This window comes from Harpia harpyja, chromosome W, assembly GCF_026419915.1.
Source record: "Harpia harpyja isolate bHarHar1 chromosome W, bHarHar1 primary haplotype, whole genome shotgun sequence".
NCBI classification, from domain to species: domain Eukaryota; kingdom Metazoa; phylum Chordata; class Aves; order Accipitriformes; family Accipitridae; genus Harpia; species Harpia harpyja.
In genome coordinates, this window is record NC_068968.1 from 7,885,920 (window position 1) to 7,900,118 (window position 14,199).

General features: G+C 42.9%; 1 protein-coding gene across 2 annotated transcripts in view; it reads left to right on the forward strand.

Moving 5' to 3' along the window:
- LOC128136072 (protein patched homolog 1-like) overlaps nt 1-14,199 on the forward strand; it is a 97,401-nt gene that overhangs the window by 67,902 nt on the left and 15,300 nt on the right. For both annotated transcript variants that reach the window (XM_052775158.1, XM_052775159.1), the window contains 4 exons: nt 7,600-7,742; nt 10,418-10,601; nt 11,577-11,857; nt 13,398-13,535. In XM_052775158.1, coding sequence (XP_052631118.1) covers nt 7,600-7,742; nt 10,418-10,601; nt 11,577-11,857; nt 13,398-13,535 — 746 coding nt within the window. The remainder of the gene's footprint in view (nt 1-7,599; nt 7,743-10,417; nt 10,602-11,576; nt 11,858-13,397; nt 13,536-14,199) is intronic.

Genomic DNA, 14,199 nt, shown 5'->3' on the forward strand with positions numbered 1-14,199 from the left:
TTGTGCCCGGGAAGAAGGGAGGGGTGGAGGGAAGGTGTTCTGAGATTTGGTTTTATTTCTCATTACCCTACTCCAGTTGATTTGTAATAAACTGAGTTAATTTTTCCCCAAACTGAGTCTGTTTTGCCTGTGACGGTAATTGGTGAGTGATCTCTCCTATCCTTATCTCGACCCACAAGCTCTTTGTTATATTTTCTCTCCCCTGTCCAGCTGAGAAGGAGGGGGAGTGATAGAACGGCTTTGGTGGGCACCTGGTGTTCAGCCAGGGTTAACCCATCACAGGAATTGGCTGGATGATCACACTCAGAGAGTTGCGGTCAGTGGCTCAATGTCCAAGTGGAAACCAGTAATGAGTGGTGTTCCTCAAGGGTCCATACTGGGACCTATACTATTCAATATCTTCATCAATGACGTAGACAGTGGGATCAAGTGCACCCTCAGCAAGTTTGCTGATGACACCAAGCTGTGTGGTGCGGTCAACACACTGGAGGGAAGGGATGCCATCCAGAGGGACCTTGACAGGCTTGAGAGGTGAGCCCATGCAAACCTCATGAAGTTCAACAAGGCCAAGTGCAAGGTCCTGCACCTGGGTCAGGGCAATCCCAAGCACAAATACAGGCTGGGCGATGAGTGGATTGAGAGCAGCCCTGGGGAGAAGCACTTGGAGGTGTTGGTTGACAAGAAGCTCAACATGACCTGGCAATGTGCACTCAGCCCAGAAAGCCAATCATATCCTGGGCTGCATCAAAAGAAGCATGACCAGCAGGCTGAGGGAGGTGATTCTCCCCCTCTACTCCACTCTGGTGAGACCCCACCTGGAGTACGGTGTTCAGCTCGGGGGTCCCCAACATAAGAAGGACATGGAACTGTTGGAGTGGGTCCAGAGGAGGGCCACGAAGATGATCAGAGGGCTGGAGAACCTCTCCTATGAAGACAGGCTGAGAGAGTTGGTGGTGTTCAGCCTGGAGAAGAGAAGAGAAGGCTCCAGGGCCTACAAGAAAGCCAGAGAGGGACTTTGTAAAAAGGCATGTAGTGACAGGACAAGGGGTAATGGCTTTAAACTGAGAGAGGGTATATTTAGTTGAGATGTAAGAAAGAAGTTCTTCACTGTGAGGGTGGTGAGGCACTGGAACAGGTTGTCCAGAGAGGTTGTGGATGCCTCATCCCTGGAAGTGTTCAAGGCCAGGTTGGATGGGGCTTTGAGCAACCTGGTCTAGTGGAAGGTGTCCCTGCCCATGGCAGGGGGGTTGGAACTAGATGATCCTTAAGGTCCCTTCCAACCCAAACCGTTCTATGTTTCTATGAAAAGCCCCAGTCCAGCAATGTATTTTGGCACAGGCTTAACTTTAAGCATGTGAGTGATCCTGTTGGGTTCAGCTGGGACTGCTGGCATAAAGAAAAAGTTCAGTGGAGCTTAGGCATTTTATTGGATTGGGAGATGACTACACATTCTAGACTTCCAGTCAAGTGTCCTCACTCTTTCTATGGTGCTACTTTTTCTGTGCTGAACTGTAACTGGGAGGGGGTGTGTGTTATGGGTTTGTGTGGCGCGGTTTTTTTTTGGTAGTGGGGGAGGGGCCGCAGGGGTGGCTCCTGTGAGAAGCTGTTAGCTCCCCCGGCTCCAAGTCAGACCCGCCTCTAGCCCAGGCAGACCCAACCAGTGACAGTGGTAGCGCCTCTGGGATAACATATTTAAGAAAGGGAACCTGCAGTGAGTAGGGGGATGGGAATGTGAGAGGAACACCTGTGCAGGTACTGAGGTCAGTAAAGAAGGAGGGGTGCCTGAGGAGGTGGATGCCCCTGCAGCCCGTGGAAGTGAATGGCGGAGCGGAGGCCCCTGAAGATGGCTGTGACTCCGTGGGAAAGCCCGCGCTGGAGCAGTTTGTGACTGAAGATCGGCCCGCGGAAAGGGCCCACGCCAGGGAAGTTTGTGAGGAACTGCAGCCCGCGGAAAGGACTCACGTTGGAGAAATTCATGAAGGACTGTCTTCTGTGGGAGGGACCCCACGGTGAAGCAGGGGACGAGTGAGGAGCCCTCCCCCTGAGGAGGAAGGAGCGGCAGAGACAATGTGTGGCGAGCTGACCCCAACCCCCATTCCCTGTTCCCCTGCGCCGCCGGGGGGAGGAGGTAGAGAGAACCGGGAGCGGAGTTGAGCCCAGGAAGGAGGGAGGGGTGGGGGGAAGGTGTTCTAAGGTTTGGTTTTACTTCTCATTATCCTTGTTTTGATTTGATTTGTAGCAAATTAAATTGATTTTGTTTCTTCCCCAAGTTGAGCCTGTCTTTTGCCCGTGACCATAATTGGGGAGTGATCCCTCCCAGTCCTTATCTCAACCCACGAGCCTGCCTTTATATTTTCTCCTCATCCCACCGTGGCCGGGGGCGGAGTGAGCGAGCAGCTGCATGGTGCTTTGTTACCGGCTGGGCTTAAACCACGACTGGGTGTTATAGGTAGTATGATGATAATTTTAATAAGCCCACTTTAATAAAGGCATGATATTATAATTATTCATGTTGAGGCAAATAATTCTTTTGTATTTAAAATAAATAGTAATGTTACACCTCAGCAAATTTAACAGTTTTCTTGTGAGCAAACACATCCTGCCGAGAAATACTTCTGTTCTGCCTCTGTCTCTCTGTTGGAAGAATCTTCAGGAAGCTTTTGCAAACAGAAAAATAAAGTGTGATGACCTACTGAGACTAAGTTTTAACCTTAACTGTTTAGAGATGGCCAATGTAGCCAATGACTCAGAAAACATGCACGTAACTGTCAGTATTTGGAGTGCCTTCAGCCTAATGCACCTCTTTTTTCAGAGGCTCACTTGTATTTTGCTTCCTGGTATCAAATCATGTTAACATTTTCTATTATCTGAAAAAGCAACAGAAGATAGTTAACATTAAGCATTTGTTTAAACTGGAAGTGTCAACATTATTTTTGTGACTGACAATGTAAATGAGGTAGCTTAAATTCTCTGATGGCTTTTAATTAGGCTTGGTTTTGCAAAGGATAATCTTATCTTGTGTTTTGTGGTGCTAGCTGTTCACGAGTCAGTAGGAATTCCTTCCTCATCCCCATTCCAGCATACTTTTGGAGGATTTTGCGTTCTTCTATATAACATTTTAAAAATTGCCTTAGTTTGTATAATTTCTCTGCAGAAAGGAGTCAACAAGTTACTTTTATCTTTCTGCCCAGAAACTGAAGGGTTTTTAAAATCATTGGTGTGAAGAGTTTATAATAAAAATATTGTTTTCTTTTAAATCAGTTACTCTGCTGCTAATTTCAAAGTGTTATAGGGAATTTTTATTACGGAAATTTTGAAATACTTCAGAAAGTAAGCACAACTGATAGTGGTTTCTTGGTATTCTTTCTGCAGACTTTCAGTTTCAGCAGTGTACAAGGCCAGTAATAAAATTACCCAAAGTGTAAAGTGGTTAAGCCAGCTGAGAAATAAAGATATGAGAGCTGGATTTGAGGGATGATCGAATTTGTAAGAACTATAGCATACATTGGAGGGGGGAAAAGAAGTGAAAGAGCTAAGTTTCCATGCACTGTAGTAATGTAAAATGTAACTTTCAACCACAAATTGGTAATGTTGCATGCAAATGCATATATTTGGTATTGTGTGTCTGCTTAGCCCTGTGTCAGGAGTTTGATATTAGTCTAACAGTTCTGCCTCCAAATATTGTCCAGCATAGCAACTTGTCTGCTCCTCTTAAGCTGCCCTTTGAAGGGCTCTCCTTTTTTCCTACATTCTTCTTCAACAGCCTCCTCTTAACTCCCAAAGTGATCTTTTATATGACTATTATGATAGCACAAATGCTTTCACATAACCACTTTCTAAAAGACTGAAATGGAGTTAGAGCTGTATTTGCAAAGCATGGATTTATATTTCTGCACTTCACAGAATGGTTGAGATTGGAAGGGACCTCTGGAAGTCATCTGATCCAACACCCCTGCTCAACCTCAAGCCAGTTGCCCAGGACCATGTCCAGATGGCTTTTAAATATCTCCAAGGATGGAGTCTCCACAACCTCTCTGGGCAACCTGTTCCAGTGCTCTGTCACCCTCACAGGAAAAATGTTTTTCTTTATGTTCAGACAGAACCTCCTGTGTTTCCATTTGTGCCCATTGCCTCTTCTCCTGTCACTAGGTACCACTGAAAAGAGCCTGGCTCCGTCTTCTTTGCACCCTCTCTTCAGGTATTCATATACATTGATGAGATCCCCCCCGAGCCTTCTCTTCTCCAGGCTAAACAGTCCCAGCTCTCTCAGTCTTTCCTCATATATGAAGTGCTCTAGTCCCTTAATCATCTTTGCAGCCCTGCGCTGGATTCTCTCCGAGTAGCTCCATATCTCTCTTGTACTGGGGGGCCCAGAACTGTACACGGCATTCCAGGTGTGGCCTCACCAGTGCTGAGTAGAGGGGAAGGATCACCTCCCTCAACCTGCTGGCAATACTTTGCCTAATGTAGCCTAGGATACCATTAGCCTTCTTTGCTGCAAGGACACATTGCTGGCTCATGTTCAACTTGGTGTCCACCAGGACCCCCAGGTCCTTTTCTGCCAAGCTCTTTTCCAGCTGGGTGGCCCCCAGCATATATTGGTGCATGGGGTTGTTCCTCTCCAGGTGCAGGACTTGGCACTTCCCCTTTGTTGAACTGCATGAGGCTCCTGCCTGCCCATTTCTCCAGCCTGTTGAGGTCCCTCTGGATGGCAACACAAGTCTCTGGCCTATCAGCCACTCCTTCCAGTTTTGTGTCATCAGCAAACTTGCTGAGGGTACACTCTGCCCCATCCTCCAGATCATTAATGAAGATGTTGAACAGGACTGGACCCAGTATATTGACCCCTGGGGTACATCACTAGTTATTGGCCTCCAACTAGACTTTGTGGCACTGATCACCACCCTCTGGGCCCGGCCATTTGGCCGGTTTCCAACCCACCTTACTGTCTGCTCATCCAGCCCATACTTCATCAGCTTCTCTATGACAATCTTATGGGAGACAGTGTCGAAGGCCTTTCTCAAGTCAAGGTAGATAATATCTCCACTTGTCTACCAAGCCAGTCATTTCATTGTAGGTTATCAGGGTGGTCAAGCATGACTTCCACTTTGTGAAGCCATGCTGACTGCTCCCGATTACCTTCTTGTCCTTCACATGCCTGGAATGGTTCCCAGGATTAGCTGTTCCATCACTTTCCCAGGTGAGGCTGACTGGTCTGTACTTCCCTGGGTCTTCCTTCTTGCCTTTCTTGAAGATAGGAGTGACATTTGCTTTCCTCCAGTCCTCAGGCACTCCTCCCAATCTCCATGATCATTCGAAGATAATAGAGTGACCTCACACTTCCTAAATAATATTTTCCCCACTCCAAGGGCACCAACAAACAGCATTTTCTTAAAGGGGACTTTGAAGTCCCTTCAATGATGTCAGAATATCTACTGTTAAATTATCATCTTTCTGGGCAGGTGCTGAAGGGCTGCACATAGCAGGTTTGGCAGGCTTATTTCATCGCTTTGTTCTCAACCTGTTGGCTTTACAAGTGGATACGATTTTGTACGATGACCTGGGAGGCAGTTTTCTAAGGGAGGAGGGAAAAATTTATAAATCAAAATGAATACTCAGGCCCTGAGATGGTGTCAGTAAGGTTGTGTTTTCTCTTCCAACACTCTTATCTCCTTACAGCTGTGGCTAACCTATCTTATCTGTAATGATGTTCACTACAGCTCCTCAGTGCAGCTGTGAGGTGGGTTGGTGATTTCTTCCACCACCACCCTGCCCCAAGCCTTTTCCCTCCCTTCCATGAACATGGAGTTTGTGATCTGTTCTCAGAGAACCTTGTACTGGGCTGTGGCTTCCTGTTCTAAATCTGATCCAAATTTGTGCTGTGAAGTATTCCCTCCCCTTTAAAGGGAGGCAAAGAGGAAAATAACAGTTAAGAGTGAATAGCTGTTGGCTGTGATCTTTACATGTGCTGGCAACAGAACCTATGACTTGTATTAGGTACACAATTTGAACACATGGAACAAACTGAGCACTCACACTGTGCTCAAGAAGCAACTGAGTTGCTGTTTGAAGTTGAAAGTTTGAGTGTGGTGGGTTTTTTTCCCCTTGTAGTCGAATTTCTGGTTGTATCATAGAAATTATTGCCTCAGTGCTCTGCAGTAGCCCCAGACAATTAATGAGTGGGGTGTGTCCCCTTCTGTGGTTGAATGTGCTTGGCCAGGATTTTGGTGAGGGAGGGGGGAATATGGAGAGCGTATTTCTCTTCTGGGTAATGGACTAAATCTCTCCCTGGTTTTAACTCCACGGTAGCCAGTGAGGTTAAATCAGGGCTGAACTCAGCCCCTTCTGTGTTGGCACCATCTATGTCAGGGTGAGACTTCAGCTTTGTTTTGAGGAGGGTGTATATGAAAGAGTAATTTTCGTGGTTTAACCCCAGCCGGCAACTAAGCACCACACAGCCACTCAGTCACTCCCCCCGGTGCGATGGGGGAGAGGATCAGAAGGGTAAAAGTGAGAAAACTCATGGGTTGAGATAAAGACAGTTTAATAGGTAAAGCAAAAGCCACGTGTGCAAGCAAAGCAAAACAAGGAATTCATTCACTACTTCCCATTGGCAGGCAGGTGTTCAGCCATCTCCAGGAGAGCAGGGCTCCATAATGTGTAACGGTTACTTGGGAAGACAAATGCCATCACTCTGAACAGACCCCCTTCCTTCTTCTTCCCCCAGCTTTATATACTGAGCATGATGTCATATGGTATGGGATATCCCTTTGGTCAGTTGGGGTCAGCTGTCCCAGCTGTGTCCCCTCCCAACTTCTTGTGCACCCCCAGCCTATTTGCTGGTGGAGTGATATGAGGAGCAGAAAAGGCCTTGACTCTGTAAGCACTGCTCAGCAATAATGAAAACATCTCTGTATTATCAACACTGTTTTCATCACAAATCCAAAACATAGCCCCATACTATTTACTATGAAGAAAATTAACTATCCCAGCCACAACCAGCACAGTTGAGTGGGGTGACTCTGGAACTGTAGTTCATGAAGAAAAATGCTTTTTATTCTAGACAACTTTGACTCTTCCCTGCATAAGTGTACAAGCAGAGTGCTAGGTTGCACTCTCACATCCAGCCTTGTGCTGAGGCAGTGATGAGGCTATGCGAACTCAGGAATGGCTCTGAGAAGGCCAGTGGACCTGAGAGTCCTAATCCCATCCCCACTCTCCCTTTTGCCTTGAGAGGAAACTCATTATTCCAGTGCAGATTGCATCTCCCTTTTGCTAGCTCACTTTTGCTTGTCAGCAATGTGGGAAGAGTCTTGAGGCTTTTCCCTTGCACCTTCTTGCTTCTCCTGCCTTTCTTTGGAGGAAGTACTGGACATGCAACTGGTACTTTTACCTTCCCACACACTGACCATGAGGTGGGGAGCCCAAATTTAGGAGGCAGCAGATGGATAATTTTCTTCCTGCTTCAGCTATAGATAGTCACAGTTTATATTAAAAATATTCATTATTATTGTTTCTTCCTACTGAAATTTGTTTCAAAGATCGATTTCTAATCTGCTTGTTCTATCTATCTTCCTCACACCTTCCTCAACTCTTTAGGACTTCAGCATGCTTTTGACAGTGACTGGGAAGCTGGGAAAATCACTTACAACAATTATGAAAATGGATCCGACGATGCTGTTCTGGCTTACAAACTCTTGGTGCAAACAGGCAACCGAGCAAAGCCCATTGACATCAGCCAGGTACTGTATCAGAGTCTATATTGGTTTATACAGGAATGCACAATCCGTCAGGAGTTGGGGGAGATGCAAGGAGCATGCCATAGCCTCTTTTTTTATCTTGATGAATTGAAGTTCCTGAGTTGTACCTAATTGCATAGCCTTGCTGACTTTGCTTGAGCTACATGTTAGCTGCAGAGTCTGTCCTGTGTTGAGAAGTATTTAAAATCAACACCAGGAATGCCTGTCTGGTGATTATTGGCTGGCGTGCGTTAAATGCTGTTCCTGTCTCATATACACACACATGCAGTTTCCACTGCAATTGGTGTGGAAGATGCTACTCTGCATCCAAAGGTAGATGGAGCCTGGTTCTATGCCCGACATACAGCCAGTATTAGCCTTGTTGCCCTAAGTGGCATCGTTCCTGATTTGAATCAGATTTGTTTATAGGGATGATCTTTGCTCAGCCTTCTGCTGTGGCTTTGAATCTAGCATTTGCAATTATTTGGTTAGTTCCTACCAATTTATTCAAAATACACATTTTAAAGAAAGATGTTTATGAATGATAGTGAATGGAAGGGGACTGAAATAACTATATGCTGTACAATATTATTGTACTGTCATTACTAAATATAGATATACTGTAGTAGAACTGAGAATGACAGTTGGTTGAGCTGCCTAAATAAAATACATCTGAGCTTCTTTCATAAGGTTATCACAGCATATGACTGCATTTGCTGCTTTTTATTATCACATAGGTAGGTGAAACACTGGGTTTGACTCCTTATGCCAAAATTTGATTTTAAACTTCTTAAGAAAAAATTCTGCAGTAACCTAGCTTCTCCTCTCCTAGAATCATCACTGACTCTCTGTGCTTTCAGGCAGAAAATAGTCTCTCTAGTGAGCTTCTCGGCAGATCTGCTTATTTTCTTTTTTTGCTGGCATTAAAGGTGACAGATTTACGAATTACATTGTTGAGTTACTATGGTGTGTAAAACACACTGCTATATGGCAACATGCAGCATGCTGTCAGGTTTGAATGATGCTTCGGCTATGAATTTAGCAAAGGTAGGGAGCCAAGGAGAAAACCTTTAGTGAGATTTTGTTTAGCAGTGTGTACCACATACACTGCAGAACAAATGTGATTGGACTACAGCTGCTGATACAATTTCCTGTGCCTGGGAGGAAGAAAAGTGTGGTGCACCCACAAGGGCTGAGTGCTGTGCTATGCAATTCCAAAGACAGCTTGAAGACATACAGTTGTTGCATATCCTGTGGATCCTGCAGATCCTTGGAATCTAGTTTTTGGGGAGGGGGGGTTGCTTTTTTTTTTTTAACTGCTGTCACTGTTGCTCTTCATTTCATTAAAAAGACCTGAAACTGGAGCCAAGCCAGAATTTTAAATAAACAAAGCAAAACAAAAAAAAACCCCAGTAATACTTTTAATCCACAGAGTCCTCTGTCAGAGCTCTAGCTGTGCAGTATTTGGCTGCAGAACCCTAGAAGTGTACCACAGCTGTTTACCCCACAGATACATTTGCCAGCAGTAACCCAAATAACACAGTGCACTTTTTGTTTTTTTCGGCACTGGGCATTTTCTGAAATATATAGGTCATAAGAGACAAATGTTAGAAAAATTTATACAGATGTTGTTTTATTTTTATAGCTTTCCTTCAATGTTAACAACAGAGGTTAACTGCACACAGGCATGTATAGGGACTCTTGCTAAGTTTTTTTCCCCTTTCTTTAAAATATGTTTCTCCAATTTGGTTGGTTTTCACCCTCAGCTACAGATAGTCTTTTGGAATTCAGATTTAATTGGTTCAGTCTATTCTGGAACCATCTGCTAATTTAGTGGTTGTTATAAATATTATATAAATATTAGTTTATAAATAACCACTTTCCACTGTCACTGTAGTTATTTAGATTTTTCTTTATTGTCAAACAATAGTGTCCTGGTTTCAGCTGGGATAGGGTTAATTGTCTTCCTAGTAGCTGGTACAGTGCTATGTTTTGAGTTCAGTATGCGAAGAATGTTGATAACACTGATGTTTTCAGTTGTTGCTAAATAGTGTTTAGTCTAAAGTCAAGGATTTTTCAGCTTCTCATGCCCAGCCAGTGAGAAAGCTGGAGGGGCACAAGAAGTTGGCACAGGACAGAGCCAGGGCAGCTGACCCAAACTGGCCAACAGGGTATTCCATACCATGTGACGTCCCATCTAGTATAGGAACTGGGAAGTGGGGGCGGGGGATCGCCGCTCAGGGACTAGCTGGGTGTCGATCGGCGGGTGGTGAGCAATTGCACTGCGCATCATTTGTACATTCCAATCCTTTCATTATTGCTGTTGTCATTTTATTAGTGTTATCATTATCATTATTAGTTTCTTCTTTTCTGTTCCATTAAACCATTCTTATCTCAACCCATGGGTTTTGCTTCTTTTCCCGATTTTCTCCCCCATCCCACTGGGTGGGGGGGAGTGAGTGAGCGGCTACGTGGTGCTTAGTTGCTGGCTGGTGTTAAACCACGACAAATAGTTTGCTGGTAAGTCACTTCAAGTGAAAGTTCATGCTGTTTGTCTTTTTCTTTCCCCCCTCCTATATGTGTGTGTCGCATCTCTAGGCTTTTTGTCATAAGCTTTGCAGCAAGAGCCCTGAAAGCAAAACTCATTCTGAATGCCTTCTGATCTTTCCATTTTGCAGTTGACTAAACAGCGTTTGGTGGATGCAGATGGAATCATTAACCCAAATGCTTTCTACGTCTACCTGACAGCCTGGGTTAGCAATGACCCTGTGGCCTATGCTGCCTCACAAGCCAACATCCGGCCTCACCGCCCAGAATGGGTCCATGACAAAGCAGACTATATGCCAGAAACAAGGCTGAGAAGTAAGTAACATTTCATCTTAATGTTTTACAGTTTATATAGGTGCTCTCACTCCTTCCTTCAAGACCTAGTAACTGTATAGTTGGGTGATGCTATATAGGGCTCAGAAGCATAAACAGAACAATATATTGTGCTACTCTGTAGCCTCAGGAGACAAATGCAGTTGTGGAATCTAGTGTAATGTGGCACCACTGAAGGGTTTTATCATGTTGAAAAATGAGTTTTATAACAGTTTCTAGCAAAGCTCTAAAAACTTATAATAAGCATTGCTTTTTAATGTCATCTGATAGTTCCATATGTGAGAGAAACCTGGAGATTGCATGAAATTCCTGAATTTCATCACTGAGATTACATCATGTTTATCCTCAATTTTTAATATGTAAGGAAATTTTATCAAGTTAGCTCATATGTATAAGCTACCAACACCGATATGGTACAAGAGCTATTTAGGGGAGCAGTCTGTGTGAGTGGGTGTTCTCCTTCTGTCCCTCCCACTCTGTGCTGTTCACTGTTTTGCATCCTGAGCAGTAATGCTGGTTTGCCTTGCTTTGCTTCAGCTTTGAATTTATTGGGAGGATTGCTTGTTGGACACTGGGGGGAATGGGAGAGGACGTGGGGGAGGACTGGTGCTCTTGAAAATGTGCTTAGGTAACAAGCTAGCTGTGCTTCAGTGTATCCAAACCCTAGGGCAGGTATTCAGTAGAAGGCTGGTGAAGATTAAATACATATATTGAACTATATCTGTAGTTGTTAAATTATATAGAATGGTTTGGGGACTTGATAACAGGCCGTGTTCATCTCAAATATAGTAATCTCCTGTATTTAGTGTTTTTAAAGCGTCAGTTGTTCCAAAGATGCAAAATTTAAATTTAACACCTTTAAGCATATTGCTATAGAGAACAAGTGTCTTGTTAATCATGCTCTCTGTGTATCTCCTTCTTCCCAAACACATTAAAACATTGCTATCCTTTTCCTAGTTCCAGCAGCTGAGCCCATAGAATATGCTCAGTTTCCTTTCTACCTCAATGGATTGCGTGAAACTTCTGACTTTGTGGAAGCTATCAAGAAAGTGAGAGCTATCTGTAATAACTATGCTGGCCTGGGGGTTGCCAGCTACCCAAATGGTTACCCATTTCTATTTTGGGAGCAGTATATTGGGCTTCGTCACTGGCTCCTCTTATCCATTAGTGTGGTTTTGGCTTGCACGTTTCTGGTGTGTGCCCTCTTCCTCCTGAACCCTTGGACGTCTGGCATCATTGTAAGTTTATTATAAGGGTCTTTGTTGAAGTCAAATTGCTTTCAGCATAGCTCTTGCTGTAGTCAGGAAGGTTTTGTTTATGTCTGGGTCTCTAATGGAGTATGTATATTGCATCATTCATTATATATTTATTCAACTTGAGGGGGTAGAGTTCATGCTAAAGGTACAAACCTTAATAACCTTAATCCTTTGGCCACCTTTTTGCAGCTTTAAAGGTTTCTTATAAGGTTACGTGAACTTTTGCCCTTGTTCAGATGCACATTATCATGAGAAATGCACAGAGGAAAATTAGGAACGTTATTAAATATTAAAGTTATTTCTATTTAGTTTTTCCTTCCTCCTATATATCAGACTGTTAGTTTTCAAGGCAGTTGCTTGTGACTTACTTGCCTGTAAATTTGCCCACTGATTTCTGAATGCAGTCTTTCTGGAAATACTGACATGCTTAGGTTGTACAGTACACACTGAGAAAAGCGTGTAACTGGGCTATTGAGGAGAAAGAGTTATAAAATTATAAATTGAAGAGAATACTCCTCCATGCTTTCTGCAAGGCACCATAAGCGTCATAGTAAACATTCAAGTTAAATTGGATGATGATGTTCCTATGTTTAAATTCCATAAACTGTTGTATGGTTTATAAAATGTGCATGGTTTTGTAAATGTTGCATGGTTTAGAAAAGTGTAAAACAGTTACTAGTTTTTGTAATATATGTTTATATGGCAAGTATATTAAAAGGTAAATGTTTAGTCTAGAATATTTTTCATAGCACTTAAGCAATTTATGTTATTTTTCTTGATTCATTAGCTTATAAAATCATTTATTACAGTGCATACTTTTTTCCCTTGGAAAGGTGGTTTATTTTCAGAGTCCGCCATTGCTTTTATAAGTTTGTCTCTTTTTCCTGCTTGGCTTTAGAAACTTCAAAGTTGATTCCACAGATTTCCTCCCCTCCCTTATTTTTTACATGAAAGAAAAATAAAAGCTTTCCTTTGGATTTAACTATTTGCATTGTCCATGTCAATCCCTCCAAGTATCTTTAAAGCTCGAAGGCCCTCTGTAACCCGAGACTCATCAGCTAATTATGACATTCACTTTCTTCTGGGCTTTAAACCTACTCTGGAGTCATCCTCACTTACATTTGGAGTACTACAAAAAGAATTCCAATGCAGTTATTTGAAAGTTAGTTTTTCTAGAAGGATTGTCAGAGAAACAGGTGAAAACCAGAAAATTTATCTTCCAGTGGGTATCCATGAGAAGGAAGAAAAAAATTATTTTTCAAATCACATTGATAAATTGTTATCAATAGAAAAGCGATGCTTGATCTTTTAACTGGTTCTTGGGATAATAATTTAAACTAACTCCTTAGAGGGTCATTGCCATTGAGCACGATGTAATAAGGAAAAATGGCTTGTCTTTGGGGATAAGAGGAGGACTGATCTGAGGGATATGTTTTATAGTCCCCATGTTGTTTTGAAATATCCTTCCTTTTCATTTGTCTAGACTATGAGAAGTTACTAACGGCTGTTTGAAATCATCTAGGTGGTGGTGCTGGCTCTGATGACTGTGGAGCTGTTTGGCATAATGGGTCTAATTGGAATAAAGCTGAGTGCAGTGCCTGTGGTTATCCTGGTTGCTTCTGTTGGCATTGGTGTGGAATTCACTGTTCATATTGCTTTGGTATGTAAAACTAGAAAGCATTTTCAAAGTATTTTAAAATAAAATGGTGACTGTTAATATTCCAAATCCTTACTTAGACTCCTAAGTCAGTGACATGATTCTCAGAAGAGTATCAGTCATAAACCTCGCACAAAGTTTTGTGTGCCATTTGAATTTTCATGGTAGAGTACATCTGATCTGATGAAGTAGTTCCTAACTATTGAGTCAGTCTCCTAGAAGATAAGAGGGAATACATAACAGTATTTTAGTATTTAATAATGCTTTTTGAAGACTGTGATTAAGATCATGGGTAAATGTGGTATCTGGTTGTGTGAGCTATACAAATACATAGACAAAGAAGAGCTCTTAATAATCACTATTTTAGGCCACACTCTCCCACTCATTATCTGCAGCCTCGCTGTTGTTGACTCTCAGTGCTATGTAGCTGTTTATGCCCTCTTGTATGTAAAATCTGTATCTTGTGGTAAAGACACATTTCAAGGGAGATATTCAAAATCATATAATGTCATTTAATCTCTCTGGACCACTAAAATTTAAATTATTTGAATTCTTCTTTCAAAACCCATCAGCTATTAATAATGGGCTCAAATGTGCAATCTGTAGGGAAAGAGTTTTCCAATGTAATAAAGAGAAGCAGAGAGGAAAAAAATGTTTGAATGTTTTA